General features: G+C 48.8%; 1 protein-coding gene across 5 annotated transcripts in view; it reads left to right on the forward strand.

Moving 5' to 3' along the window:
• CE1H17orf67 (chromosome E1 C17orf67 homolog) overlaps positions 1-5,790 on the forward strand; it is a 37,901-nt gene extending 32,111 nt beyond the window's left edge. For 4 of the 5 annotated variants that reach the window (XM_045488304.1, XM_045488305.1, XM_045488301.1 and 1 more), the window contains 2 exons: positions 3,888-4,025; positions 5,695-5,790. In XM_045488304.1, coding sequence (XP_045344260.1) covers positions 3,888-4,004 — 117 coding nt within the window. In that variant the 3' untranslated portion in view covers positions 4,005-4,025; positions 5,695-5,790. Of the gene's footprint in view, positions 1-3,887; positions 4,026-5,621 lie in introns of all 5 variants that reach the window. The other variant, XM_045488303.1, reaches the window with a different exon arrangement.
• The last annotated feature ends 9,784 nt before the right edge of the window (positions 5,791-15,574 follow it).

Below are 15,574 nucleotides of genomic sequence, written 5' to 3' on the forward strand. Positions count from 1 at the left end.
ATAGGAAGGTGTTCAGGATTTGGGATTTTTATGATATCGATACGTACCAAAATAGTTTAATCTTGTACAGATATTACTGAATATGACTACTCCCTCCCGGGGTGAGATGCCACTTCTCTGATTATTTGCCTGCTTTTGGGTTATAAATTGTTTATGTGGATCTGTTTCATACGTTGTGATGGTTCACATCCCATCATTACAGCACCTGGGCTTCATTCAGAGCAATGTCAACGGCATACATCCTCCAAGTTAAAAGTCATTCCCAATCTCCACCTACTCTCTATTGAGGAGAAAACATCAAGTTCGTGTGCCCACACGTGAGCCCGCCCACATGGCACCTCCATTAAAAAATGTGATGTGGGCCAATTAAGTCCTTACTCTCAGGGACAGAGGTCACTGCCCACCAGAGTGACCAGGACTGTGCTGGGGGACATCCAGGGAGTGCTGGGGTCACAGGGAACCTGAGAAGGCTTCCTGGAGGAAGTAACATCTAAGCTGAGGCCTGCGAAGTCGGGTAGAAGTGTGATGGGAGAAAGAGAAGGCACGTGAGTGTTCTAGGCAGAGAGAATAGCGTAGGCTGAGAGAGCAGGGCCAGTGTGGCCCATCCAGGGAAAGCTCGGGGGGCAGGGGGTTGATGGTGAGGGGAGGTCAGAAGATAGGCAAGGCCAGATCACAGGGAGCCCCACAAACCACATTAAGTGATTAGAATTTTCTCCTGAGCCCCGTGGGAGCCATTCAAGTATTTTAAGCAAGGAAGCAACATGGGTAGATTTTTTTTTTTTTTTTTTTGAAATCACTTTTTCTGGGTAGTCTGGGTGGTGTTCAGCACCACTTCTCTGTTTGCACCAGGAGGTGGAGAGACGAGGTATGCAGGGAAGGAAGAGACTTTTGTCACCGAGGGAGAAGTAACACTTTCCCTCTTAAGAAGCAACCTGCTGATTTATCATTTTTTCTGTTTTGTGTATCAATTACATGAGGTAATACAACGAGAAACAATGTGGGATAGCCCACGGCCTGAGCTGACTCTGTTGAGGACCGAGCTGTGTTGGGAAGAGAAGACCACCCTGACCCTGGACGTGACCCTCAGGTGTATGAAGACCGAGCTTGAGCAAACAGGGAGGAGGGTGGGGAGAGAGCCACTGCACGCAGAGCAAACAGTGGTCCTCCCGAGGCTGGGTCCTCCCGAGGCTGGGTCCTGGTGCTCAGTGTGTTCAGTGGGCAGCTTCTCTGCCCCAGACCTCAAAAGCATCTGTTATTTGTGTTCTCTGCTCCCTTCTTCTGGCAACAGCGCGCCCCTTGTGCCCATCATCCTGCCGCGGCTGCTGGCTTCCTCCACCCCGTCCCCCATCCAGCCTGCACCTGCTCTGCCCAGCTCAGGTGGCTGGCCCCCGTGGACCGCACTGCCAGCTTCCCTGGAAGGCTGGCTTCTGCTTGGGCGAGGCAGGAGATGGGGGGCAAGAGGAGAGAGACGATGGGGCATTTGTTCCCCGCTCCCTCCCTGCCCTGCAGAAGCTGTGCCCCTTCACGACCCTGCAGGTCTAGGCACGTTCATGGCTTCCCTCTATTGCTAGTCCTTGGGTGCTGGAAGGTTCTTTGGTGGTTCCCTTAACCCTGTCCACATGGCCCCTTTGGTAAAGTCCCTTGAGGTGAACCGTGTGAGGGAGAAAGTGATTCTAGAGAAGCTCAGAGATCAACACGGCTGTGGTGACAGCTGTGGAGCCGGGCAGGAGACAGGGCCTCTCTCTGTCGTGAAGTGTGGGGAAATGGACTGAAAAACTTAAAGTTCTAAACTGGACCATCTCTTAAAGCTTTATCGACACCATAGGAGGGTGTTCAGGATTTGGGATTTCTATGATATCGACACATACCAAAATGTATGTACAGGGAGCTGCCCTCACCTGCCGGCTACAGTGATGCTATTCAGAGCTGCAGCCCAGCTCACCTGCTCCTCCTTCCCGGTGGGTGGTGCCGGTGAAGGCCTGAGGACAGCCGTGGCCCCTTTGGGCAGCACTTTGGACCAGTCACTGTCAGGCTGGAGCAGAGATGGTGGGGGCAGGTGAGACGTGGGGTGGAGGGAGGGGGGGCAGGGTGAGGAGTGGAGGGGGTGAGGAGGCTGTCATAGCCTGGGTGGGTGGCACTGAGGACCCGACCCACAGACATGGCGGCAATGAAGGGGGAGCATCTGGGACCATGAGGAGTTGACTCGAAGTCCTCATGCCCAGCGTCACACGAGTTTGGGGGTGAGGGAGACGAGGAGGGTCCGCATTCTGGCTTGCGTTCTTGAGTAGATGGTTCCAGCGATGGACACGCCAGACGGTGAGCTGCTCTCCGCTGTGAACACGTCCACGTGCAGGGCTGGCTGCATTTCATGGAAATGGGATCACACAGTATGTGGTTCTTTGTGACCGGCTTCTTTCGCTTAGCATCGTGTTTCCAAGGTTCATCCCTGTCGAGGCACGTGTCAGTACCTTATTCCTTTTTATGGCCAAATGATATTCCATCGTATGGAGGTACCACATTTCGTTTATCCGTTCATCAGTTGATGGATATTTGGGCTGTTTCCACTTTGTGGCTATGATGAGTGATGCCGCTCTGAACACCGTGTGCACAGTTAGTATTTCTGTTGGGCATGTACCTAGGAGTGCAATCACCAGGTCACATGGTCGCTCTGTGTTTGACATTTTGAGGTTAAATTATGCTTAACATTTTGAGGACCCCTTTTTTGGTTGTAAAGTCTCTTTTGTTTGATAATAGTATAGCGACTTCAGCTTTCTTATAGTTATCCCTTGCCTTTTATTTATTTATTTTTTCCCCCTTGCCTTTTAAAAAAGATGATCTTTTTAAATCACAAATGCACGCAGCCATAAATAATATTTTATTTAGCGATGCATGTTTTGAGACTTTAAAGCATGATGTTACGCTGCGAATGTTGTTCTTCTTGGATTTGTTCTTTCACTCAACATGCTATTTTTTTTTTTAAAGTTTATTTATTTATTTCGAGAGAGACAGAAGACAGCGTGAGTGGGACAGGGTCAGAGAGAGAGGAGACAGAGAATCCCAAGCAGGCTCAGTGCAGAGCCTGATGTGGGGCTCAAACTCACAAAACTGTGAGATCATAACCTGAGCTGAAGCCAAGAGTCAGACACTTAACCCCAGGTGCCCCTCAACGCTATTTCTAAGACTCACTATGTCAGATGTAGCTGTAGTTAATTCATGTTCACTGCTGTATAATATTCCACGGGGGTGGCCCTACCACAGTTTATGTATCCACCCTCCTGTCAGTGGCTGTTTGGCACAGTGCTAGTGTTTTGTCACTACAAGTTTATTGCTTCTGTGAACATTCTTACACGACTCCTGATACACGTTCCTCTTGTTCTCAGAGTGACCAGCAGCACCGGCATTAGCTGGAAACTTGCCCAAAATGTAATAAGTTCTGGAGCCCAAGCCCAGACTCCCTGAATCAGAAACTCCGGGGGTAGCACCCAGCAGTCTGTGTTTTGACAAGGCCCCCAGGTGCTTCTGATGCCTGCCAGCGTTTGAGGACCACTGCGTAGGGGCATCACTGAGGAGCGGGATTTCCGGATTGCAGGCCACTAATTGTTTTTCAGAGTGGTATTTCCATGCTACACCCCATTAGTGTGTGTGAATTCCCATAGACACACACCCTTTCAGCCCTAGGTTGTCAGATTTCTTTATTTTGCCCATCAGCTGGGCCCGTCTGACTGCTTTTCCCTGCAGAGAGGCGTAGGCATAGCGGGTTCCCCACTGGTCTGGCCTCCCAGCCTCCCTTAGTCTGGTCGCCCTGTCTCAGGAGCGCGGCCATGCCGTGCTGCACGAGCTCAGCTGTTGCTGAAAAGCCGCTCTGCCATGTGGGTTTGTTTTGACAGGAGTACATGCATCATCTGCTCCGCCTGGAGCACCGGGCCGAGGAGCAGTTCCTGGAGCACTGGCTGAACCCTCACTGCAAGCCCCACTGTGACAGGAACGTGGTCCATCCCGTGTGAGGGGCTCGGGACCAGCCTCTGGTACGTTCCTCCCCCCACCAGGCCTTCTGGTTTAGGGGGACGGTGGGGGATGGCACACGCATGGCTCAGAGGATTTCGAGAGCCGTCTGGTTAGCCGGGTGTGGGCTGGGGAAGTGGCAGGAGCCAGGCAGGGGTGAGAGGCGGCAGCCAGGTAGAGAGGGGCTCTGGGCACACACCAGGGAGCCTGACCCCTACTGACTCACCAAGAGATCCCAAACAGGGGAGGGCTGTGACCCTGTTTGCTGTCCAGAAAGGTCACACTGGAATGCAAATCTGGAGAAGTATGGCTTGTGGAGACTCGGGTTTTTGCAGGTGGGGTCAACAACCCTGGGCCTGACCAGTGACATCCATTACGACCATCACCACCGTCACCAGGACCAGCAACTTCTTTCCTTCCTTCCCCTAGCCTTCCGGCCTGGGGGGTCTGCCCGGCCCATCCGTTCCGCCTCCCCCTTGCCCTGGGTTTGCTCTTTTAGGCCCCTGAACTGGACTGTCAGCACCTGCACAGTCCGCCAGGCACCTCTGCTCCCTCGCGAGGCGGCTTGCTTCTTTCCTCCCGGTCTCTCTCCTCCTTCCCAGATCCTATTAGATAAAGTAGCGAATCCCTTCAGAGGGTGAGCCTAGCGGCTGTAGTTGCTCCTCTGTAATTTTTACAGACAGAGCAGGACAGGTTATAACTGGGTGGTTTTTCATCAGTGGTTGGGAGAAATCTTGTCTTCATTGTTGTTGATTTGGTGCTACTGCGAGCCGACCAAGGAACACTCCCTCTAGAGTATCGCTCTTTGTAATTTGCAGAGTGCTCTCACATAAACTCTCCTCTTTGGTCCTCTTAGCACCCCTGTGACGTTTGAGGGCTTACGGTTTAACCCCATGTAATGGAGGAGCTAACTGGGCAGGATTACGCCCCTAACTCATGCTGGGCAGTGGTTGGGATGTCAGTCTTCTGGCGACACCACACCCCGCACCCTCCCTGTGGACTCCCCTGGAGTCCCTCCGAGGGACAGTCAGCAAACAGTGAGGGGAACATCTGCTTGAGGGGTAGGAGCTGGACTGACATCCCTCCAGAAAGGGAGGCACCTGTTACCGTTGTGGGAAGAGTGGTTTGTGGGCGAGCTTGCCCCGCGGCAGCTCCCTCCTCTGCCCCTGGGTGGGATGGTCCCTGCTGCTGAGCCCGCCCGGGTGTGGACCTCAGGCTCCCGGCTCCCCGCAAAACCCAGATTGCAGCGAGGCCTCATGGCAGGCAGCTCGCACTTACAGGGAAACAAGGAAGCGGCGGCCGGAGGGGCGGGGCGCACCAACTTGGAATGCGGAGTCAGGGAGCGCTCCGATCATGAAATCTGATCCCGGGAAAAAGTGTCCAATTTCTCTCTGTCTCCTCATCTGCAAAATGAGGGTAATAAGGGCTCCTCCCTCACGTGGTTGTTCTGAGCATTAAAAAAAAAGTCAGCGCGTGGCAAACGGTGGCGGCCTGGCACAAACGGGGGAAGTGCTCGGAAACGACAGCTTGCCGGCTGTTTCCCCCTCCTCCTCCTCTTCCTCCCCTCTCCTTTTTATCCACAGGATCCTCACACAGTTTATTCTCTCCTTCTTTTCCAGCAAGCATTTTCACAAGCACCCACCTGGCTACTGTCGAAACAGGACGAGGCTCCTTCTTTCATTTGTTTTTCAGTTGCGGAAATGGATGGGTTCAGACCTTGTGAGCTGTGGCCACAGCAGAGGTTGCTTTGGGGATTGATGGCAAATATATACACGCTGCTTCATTTTACTAACCTGTGTCAGTCACTAAAGCCAATAGCTTAATGTATAACGGGCGTTCCACCACCCCCCCCCCCCCCGCCCCCACCATGGTCTTCCTACAGGTTTGATTGGGTGGGCAGAAGGGGGAGCTTCCCTGGGGCTGATGAGCGGGCAGTTGGGGCAAGCTGCCCACCCTGACGACTCAAGGAAGTCTTGCACTGAGGAGTGAAGCTCACCAGGGGGTCGGTGGGGGGGGGACGGGCGCTGCGGAGCTGCTTGGTCATCTACTGTCCCGCCCCCTCCCTCCCCCCTCCGCCCCCCCCCCCGCCGCCCCGTCTGCTTTATAAACGTTGGTGTTAAACCTGCTGTCTGCGTCTGCGTGTCTCCTCTCTTCTCTCCAAGAAGAAAAGCTGAGATGCCCTCCCCCCACCCCGTGTATCTTTGTGAAGCATCGAAAGCTTACGGTTCTGTGAATACGTGGATGAAAATCCAAGCACCCAGCAGCTTTACACAAGGGCCATCCCTTTTGGTAAAGAGATGACTTTCCCAAGGCCTGCTCTGGAAGTAGAGCCATTGCGGCATAGCAGGTGCACTGGCTGGTCTTCTAGCCAAGGATACATTTTGGGGGTGGAAAGGGGGTGGTGGCTCCTAAATCCCTCACATGCCCACAACTCCCAGAGTCAGAGACTGCTCTGTCAAAGAGCAACAAAATCAGAACTGGGGAGGGCACGGGAAAATGGACCGAACGGTCCCAGGGAGAATTTGGCATCCTCAAAAAGAGGTAAGGAGAGATGCCCATGTACCCTGGGCTACTAGGGGAGGGCCTGCCTCTGTTCCCGAGGGAGCCTGGGCGGGCTTGTCTAGGGAGAAGTTCCAGAGGGTCTCGGGGCCTAGCTCTGCACAAGGGTTTTTCCATACACTACCTTGTTGAATCATCACACCTACTCTACACGGTAAATGTGGTTATTATTCCCACTTTAGAGATGAGAAAACAGGTTTACAGCATTTAGATGGTGTATTCATTTTCAGTCTTGGCTGTAACAAAGTACCAGAAACTTAGTGGCTTAGAACAACGTGGCTTTATCGCCTTACGCAGGGCTGCGTTGTTCTCTGCAGGCTCTAAGGGTGAATCTGCTTCCTCACCTCCCCCAGCTTCTAGAGGCCGCCTACAGTTCTCATCTCCTGTCCCACCCCTCCATCTTCAAAGCCAGCAGTGACAGGCTGTGGCTTTCTCACACCACATCATTCTGTCTCTTCTGCCTCTCTCTCCCACTGTTAAGGACCTTTGTGATGACACTGAGCCCATTCAGATAAGCCAGGACAGTCTCTCTATCTTCGGGTCAGCCGATTAGCAATATTAATTCCATCTGTGACCTTACCTCCTCTCTGTCCCTCGAGGTAGCACATTTACAGGGTCCAGGGATTAGGATGTGAATGCCTTGGGGGTAGGTGGGTGGGCCTCACTCTGCCTCCTAGAGTTTGTCCAAGTTCACACGACTGGTAGGGAGAACAGCAGCTGGGATTTGAAGCTAGGAAGCCCCTCGCTGCTCTGGGCCCCCCAAACGCTCTGCATCTGTGCTCTAAACCTGCAATCCTTCTGCCTTGGATTAAGTGGTTTTCTCAGCTGAGCTCCCTGAGGGCTCAGGATGTGTCTTTACCGGGACAACATTGCACCCCTCACCCGCGAGGTGGGGCATCAGTTGGGTGCCAGACCCATTTCGTGGACTCTGACACTGGACACAGGGACTTGCCCCGGGGCATGCAGAACAGCCACGGACAGAAGCTGCCGCTAGGGAACCATGCCACCTGCCTCTCAGGGTGCTTTTTAAGAAGTAGGAGCTGAGAACGTGTGTGTGGGACAGATGCAAGGGGCTGAGACTAACAGGTCAGAAAACAGAGAAGGACTGGAACAGAATTAAACATACAGGGGACCCAGAGGGAACCAGGGTCTTCTATCTGAGCAGAGGAGGGACTTCCTTGAGCTTCTAGGAACCCTGGGCGTGGTTCATTTCTCAGGAGAAAAGCTCCCCTTATGACCACAGGAGATTCTTCATCTGTCGTGTACAGCCCAGGTTTTAACCTCTTCCCCTTGACACACACGATGGATGTGCTTACCCAGGACATGCACCCCTGAGGCCCAGAGACAAAGGGTCTAGAGCTCTGCAGTTCACAGTGATCTCGCTGCCCCTTCTCCTCCCCTCTGCTCACAACAGCTCCTCAGCGAGTGAGAGCAACAGCACGGCAGGACTATCTTGACAGCGGCTGAGATCAGTGGTTCAGGATCCAGGCTTGGAGCCAGACTGCCTGCATTCTACCCCAGGCTCCACCACTGACCGGCTGTGTGCCCTCGGGCAACTTGATGGACCTCTCTGGGCTTCAGTGTTCTTATCTGTAAAATGGGAATAATAATAATAATAGTACCTAGTTCAAAACCTTATTGTGATAATTCCTTTATTGAGTAAGCACCCCATAAAAGTAGCTATTATTGCTTAAAAAGATTTTTGGGCATTACTTCATTAACCAAGATAAAGTCTCTCTCCCTTTATTTACCTTTTTACTTAGGGAAAAGGTAGAGAGTGTTTGTGGCATCCAGAATAGAGAAGGGATGCCTCCTCACTTAGAAAGACTTGCTCTCTGGGCTCTGTGCTGACAGCTCAGAGCCTGGAGCCTGTTTCAGATTCTGTGTCTCCCTCCCTCTCTCTCTGCCCCTCCCCCGCTCATGCTCTGTCTCTCTCCCTGTCAAAAATAAACATTAAAAAAAAAAAAAAAAGAAAGACTTGCTCTCTTTACATTATTAAATCTTCTTACCTGTGAGCATGGTCTATCTCTTCACTTATTTAGGCTATTTTAAAATTTCCATTATTAAAATTTTATAATTTTCTTGGCAAAGACTGTGCACGTCTTTGGTCCACATTGTTTATAGGTACCTTGCAGGACTTTCAAAATTATAACCAGACCCATAACCATTAAGGAAATTGAAGTAGTAATCAAAAATATGCCAAAAAAACAAGAGTCTAGGGCCAGATGGCTTTCCAGACGAATTCTACCAAACATTTAAGGAAGAGTTAACACCTAACCTCTTGAAACTGTTCCAAAAAATAGAAATGGAAGGAAAATTTCCAAACTCTTTCTATGAAGCCAGCATTACCTTGATTCCAAAACCAGAGACCCCACTAAAAAGGAGAACTATAGGCCAATTTCCCTGATGAACATGGATGCACAAATCCTCAACAAGATATTAGCCAACCAGATCCAACAATACATTAAAAAAATTATTCACCACGACCAAGCGGGGTTTATACCTGGGATGCAGGGCTGGTTCAATATCCGCAAAACAATTAACGTGATTCATCACATCAATAAAAGAAAGGACAAGAACCATATGACCCTCTCAATAGATGCAGAGAAAGCATTTGGCAAAATACAGCATCCTCTCTTGAGAAAAACCCTCAAGAAAGTAGGGATAGAAGGAGCATATCTTGAGATCATAAAAGCCATGTATGAATGACCCAACACTAATATCATCCTCAATGGGGAAAAACTGAGCTTTCCCCCTAAGGTCAGGAACAAGACAGCGATGTCCATTATCACCACTGTTACTCAGCATAGTATTGGAAGTCTTAGCCTCTGCAATCAGACAACACAAAGAAATAAGAGGCATCCAAATCGGTCAGGAGGAGGTCAAATTTTCAGTCTTCGCAGATGACATGATGCTCTATATGGAAAACCCAAAAGATCCCACCAAAAACTGCTAGAATTGATTCATGAATTCAGCAACGTTGCAGGATATAAAATCAACGCACAGAAATTGGTTGCATTCCTATACACCAACAATGAAGCGACAGAAAGAGAAATCAAAGAATCAATCCCATTTACAGTTGCACCAAAAACCATAAAATACCTAGGAATAATCTAACCAAAGAGGTTAGAAAAATCTGTACACTGAAAACTATAGAAAGCTTATGAAAGAAATTGAAGAAGACACACACACACACACACACACACACACACACACACACACACACAAAGGAAAGATTCCATGCTCCTGGATAGGAAGAACAAATATTGTTAAAATGTCAATACTACCCAAAATTATAAACAGAATTTTCTTTTTTTTAAGTATTTATTTATTTTGAGAGAGGGAGGGAGGGAAAGAGAGCATGTGTGTGCACTCGTACTTGTGAGTAGGAGAGGGGCTCGGGGAGAGTGAGAATCCCAAGTAGGCTCCACACTGTCAGCGCAGAGCCAGACTCGGGGCTCAACCTCATGAACCACAAGATCATGACCTGAGCAAAAATCAAGAGGCACTTAACTGACTGAGCCACCCAGGCACCCCTAGAGTTTTCTTAAAATTACATTTTCTAGTTGGTTCTTCTGGTGTGTATAGGAATAAAATTGATTTTTTATATATTGGTTATATCCAGCCACCTCTATGATATCTCTTACTAATTCTTATAGTTTGGGGTTTTGAGATAATTACTATATATGACTTTTGCTTCTCTTCTAAGTTTAGAACAAACTGAGAAGCAGATGTAGGAAGTCAGAATAAAAATGATCCCCTTTATTACCAATAAGTTTCTTTGGAAAATATAGATTAGATATATACTACAACAGGCTCTTTAATACTCCATTCCAGAATTAAATGTGTCCTGTCACAGACAGAGCTGGAAAACTACAGGCATCTTCTATGGGCCCTGCCCTTGTAAAAATCCTGGAATGGGGGAGCAGAGAATGAGTGCTTCCTATGGGCAGGCTTGTTCCCCAAGACAGTGGAGAGGAAGGTACTGAGTTATGCAGATCGAGTTCCTTCTCCAAACCTGATAAATTACTCTTTCGGGGTGAATGAGAGAGAAAAGAGAGGACAGTGGTGTTATTCTAATGCAGTTACCACCATGAAGAAACATGAAATAAATGTCTCTCACATATTATAGATTTCATTGCATTCTCTATATAGAAAATAATATTGTCCAATACAGTACTGTTTTTTTCTTGTACAATCCTTATACTTCTTGTTAGTTTTTCCTGTCTTATTGCTATAGCTAGGACTTCTAAAACAGTGTTGAGTAAATTAGAAAAAAATTTTTTTAACTTTTTTATTTTTGAGAGAGAGGGAGACATAGCATGAGTGGGGGAGGGGCAGAGAGAGAGGGAGACACAGAATCCAAAGCAGGCTCCAGGCTCTGACCTGTCAACACAGAGCCCGATGCGGGGCTCGAACCCATGAACTGTGAGATCATGATCTAAGCTGAAGTCGGATGCTTAACCAACTGAGCCACCCAGGTGCCCCAAGAACAGTGTTGAGTAGATGTCGTAATAATGTGTCTTCTTGCTTCATTCCTGTCTTTCTTTCTTCTCCCTTGCTTCCTCCCTTCCTCCTTCCCTCTCTGTCTCTCTCTCTCTCTTTCTCTTACTCCTTCTCTCTTTCTTTCTTTTTCTTTTTCATTTCTTTCTTTAAAGGGAATAAATATGATTGCTGTACCTTTTTGGTAGAAAGCTATTATCAGGTTGGGGTAGTTCCCTTCTTTTCCTAGTTTGAAAAAAATGATAAATAGGTATTTAGTTTTTCAAATGCTCTTTTGCATTAATTGAAATGACAATATTATTTGTAATAGCATTAATGTAATAATAAATTTCCCTAATGTTAAACTATCCTTAAGTTCCTGAGCTAGTATGACTTGTCAGGGAAGGGTTCTTAGAGGGGGTGCTTTCAATGATTGTGAAGGGATTACCTGGATAAGAAAAGATGGAGTGGGGATGAGAAGTAGGGAAAGGTGAGGGTGCAGATGGGGAGTGTTGTTGCAGGCAGAGGCAGCAGTAAGTGCAAAGGTCCTGAGGTGGGGAAGGAGCTGGTTTGTTTGAGGAGCTTCCACAAAGTCAGGGTGACCTCACCTCTGAAGAGAGAGGGAGAATGTCTGCCCCAAGTAGGTAGCCAGTAAATCTCAGCACAGTTAACATTCTCCTCAAACTTGTGAACTCATCCGATAGAAAACAAGTCTCTGCTTCAGAGCTTTTTCAACTGATTAAAATGGACTACTCATTTTTTTGTGTGGCTCAGTTTTCAGGTGGTTCAGATCTTTCTCTTTCTCTTCTAATTAAATGTGGGCCCTGCCTTTCCTCTATCCTGGTTGTGTCAAAGTTCTTCTCTTGCAGTTTAATGGTAGCACAGGGCAGTTGCTCCTAAAGTGTGGCCCCCAAGGGCCAGCAGGAAATTGTCAGACATGCAAACTTTCAGGCCCTACTTAGACTTTCTGAATCAGAAACTTGGGGCTGAGGCACAGTGATCTGTGTTTTAGTGAGCCCTCCAGGTGATTCTGATGTACCCAAGAGTTTGTGAACCATTGAGTTAGAGCCTCCTGGAGCTTTCTGGAGCTTCCTGCCATTTTGGAAAGAACCCAAGACCAAGAGCTGGTAGGCCTGGGCTCTGATCCATTTTACTCATTCCTCTGACAAGTATGTTCTGAGGGCCTACTGTGCACCTCACACTGTTTGAGGCCCTGTGGCGCAAGAGAGGAAAAAGACAGAGGGGCGTCTGGATGGCTTAGTTGGTTAAGCATCTGACTTGATTTTGGCTCAGGTCATGATTTCATGGTTCGTGGGTTTGAGCACCGCCTTGGGCTCGGTGCTGCTGGAGTGGAGCCTGCTTGGGATTCTGCCTCCCTCTCTTTTTGCCCCTCCCCCCTTACACTCTCTCCCTCAGAATAAATACATAAACTTAAAAAAAAAAAAAGAGAGAGAAAGGCTGAGTCTTTTAATTACTTTTTTAATGTTTATTTTTTTATTTTTGAGAGAGAGAGAGACAGACAGTGCGAGCAGGGTAGGGGCAGAGAGAGAGAGGGAGACACAGAATCCAAAGCAGGCTCCAGGCTCTGAGCTGTCAGCACAGAGCCTGATGCGGGGCTCGAACCCACAAACTGTGAGATCATGACCTGAGCCGAAGTCAGATGCTCAACTGACTGAGCCACCCAGGCATCCTGAGAAAGGCTGACTCTTAAAAAAAGCTATAAAATTCATGTAACATCAAATCCACCATTTTAATAAATTTAAAGCATAAAATTTAGTAGTATTTAGTACATTTACAATATTGTGCAACCATCTCACCCCAGTTCCAGAACATTTTATGATCCCCACATGAGACCCTGTACCCATGAAGCAGTCACTTTTTATTTGTCTCTTTCTCCAGCCTCTGGCAACCCACAGTCCGTTCTCTCTCTGGATTTACCAATTCTGGACATTTCACGTAAGTGGAATGATACGATATATGGCTTTTGTGTCTGGCTTCTTTCACGTATCATATATTTTTAAGAGTCATCCATGCTGTAGCATGTATCACTCCTTTGTATGGCTGAGTCCTATTCATTGTACATATAGATAGACTACATTGTGTTCACACACTCATCAGTTGACGAACATTTGGGTTGCTTCCATATTTCAGCTATGGTCAATAGTACCACCAGGAACATTCGTGCGCAAGGTCTGAATAGCTGTTTTCACTTCTTTTGGGTATATGCCTAGGAGTAGAATTGCAGGGTCCTATGGTAATTCTATCTTGAACTTTTGAGGAACCACCCAACTTTTCCACAGGGGCTGTGCCATTTTACATTCTCACCAGCAGTGTGCCAAGGTTCCAATGTCTCCACGTCCTTGCCAACACTTGTTATTTTCCTTCCTCTTCTTCTTCTTCTTTTATTTTTTTGGGATTACAGCCAGCTGAGAGGGTGTGAAATGGTATCTGATTATGGTTTTGATTTGCATTTGCCTCCTGACTAATGATGTTGAGCATCTGTTCAGGTGCCTGTTGGCCATTTGTAGACCTTCCTTGGAGAACTGTCTACGTCTTTGGCCCATTTAAAAACTGGGTTGTTGGGGTGCTTGGGTGGCTCATTTGGCTGAGCGTCCAACCATGGCTCAGGTCCTGATCTCACAGTTCGTGGGTTTCAGCCCCGTGTCAGGCTCTGTGCTGACAGCTCAGAGCCTGGAGCCCGCTTCAGATTCTGTGTCTCCTTCTCTCTCTGCCCCTCCCCTGCTCACGCTCTGTCTCTGTCTCTCTCAAAAATAAAATAACATTTAAAATAAACAAACAAACAAACAAATGAAAACCTCAGTTGTTGAAGGGCTGATGTTTCTGATGTGCTAGAAGCAAAGCTTACCAAGGGTAGACTCTTGGACAAGTGTCTGAACCTCTCCTGCCTCAGTTTCCTCTTCTGTAAAATGAGGATTGTAACAGAACCTGCAGTACAGGATGACTGTGGAGACTAAAGACCTTACTGTGTGTAAAGCCCCAGGGACCCTGCGAGGCACAGGGTGGGTCTGTGCTGTGTAACTGATAGCCCTTACTTTGTACGTGAGATGAGACTAACAATAGTAACTAAGCAAGAAAATTACCAGAGATTAATGGGTGCTGGGAAGAAAATAAAACAGTGATGCAATAGAGAGTGACTGGAAGGCTATTTTAGGTTGGATGGACAAGGCAGGCTTTTTGGAGGAGGTGACACTTAAGCTGACACCGGAATGACAGGAAGGAGCCAACCGCATGAGGATCCCTGTACAGGAAGAGCATTCCAGGCTGAGGGAACGGCCAGGGCAGAGGTCCTAAGACAGGAACAAGCCGGCCAGTTCAAGTAGCTGCTTAAGAGAAGGACAGGGCTACAGGGGTGGGGGCCGGGGGCCTGGGCTTTCCCTCTGTGGGGATGCTGGCAGGCAGTGACAGCATCATGGGAGGACGTGAGCCTCAGAGTCAGGGAGCCTGGGGGGCCAGGTCTCTCCGTATTGGGAAACTTCAGACAAGTGACTTAGCCCATTTGGAAAAGGCCTCCGTCTTCTCATGTGAAAAGTGGGGCTGGTGATTCCTACCTCGTGGGGCTGCTCTGAAGCTCAAGTGACATAAAATACAGAGGGACACATACATTTTAGATGGTAGTAATCCCAGGAGGGTGGCCCTGCTAAGCCCCGTGCGCTGGCCAAAGAAGAGCGTGGGTGTGTTTGAAAATACCTTATGGCGGGGGTCGTGGTGGAGAATGCCACCCCAGCAGCATGGTTCACGCAGCCCTCTTGGCCTCCCTCCTGTCTTCCCACCTTCCTTGAACCTTCCTTCGAGGTCCAGCACCCCCTGTGTGCCAGGCATGAGGCTGTGGAGGTGAACGACAAGGTCTGTGACTTCCAGGAGCCTCAGTACCCCTTCTCCACAAGGCATCTTCCCTCCGAGGCAGTGACAATGCTCACTCTCCTGTGGCTGCGGCACTTTTTCCTTAGGGGATCAAGGAAGTACGGGGCAGGGCTGGGGTTTGGAATCCTGGCCACCATCTTACCAGGTGGCATCCTGGGTACAGGCAGCCCCGTGTGGTGGCTGAGAGCTCTCTGAAGCCAGACTGCTTCGGCCTAATGCTGGAGCCACCACTCACTGGTTACTTCACCTTTCTGTGCCTCAGTTTCCTTATCTGTGAAATGGATGTAACAGTAGTATTTACCTCATAGGGTTGTGATGAGGATTCAGTATGGGTAGTTTTAATACAGGGAAAGCACTAGAAGAATGCCTGGCAGGTAGGTGCTATGTAAATAGCACCTAAGAACCTGAAGGTTCTTAGGAAATCCACGCTCCATGTAATTGGAAAAGGAGAAGAAATTGGACGTGAAGGGGGTGTGTGTATGTCTGTGTGTGTCTTTGTGTGTGTCTGTGTGTGCATTGGTGTGTATGTCTGTGTCTGTATGTTTGCGTGTATATATGTCTGTGTGCACGTGTATCTGTTTGTACGTCTGCGTGTGCGCGTGTGTGCTCTGGGGCACCTGCCAACCCCAGCCCACTCAGAGCTGCGGGG

The sequence above is a fragment of the Leopardus geoffroyi genome, chromosome E1 (genome assembly GCF_018350155.1).
Source record: "Leopardus geoffroyi isolate Oge1 chromosome E1, O.geoffroyi_Oge1_pat1.0, whole genome shotgun sequence".
NCBI classification, from domain to species: Eukaryota; Metazoa; Chordata; class Mammalia; order Carnivora; family Felidae; genus Leopardus; species Leopardus geoffroyi.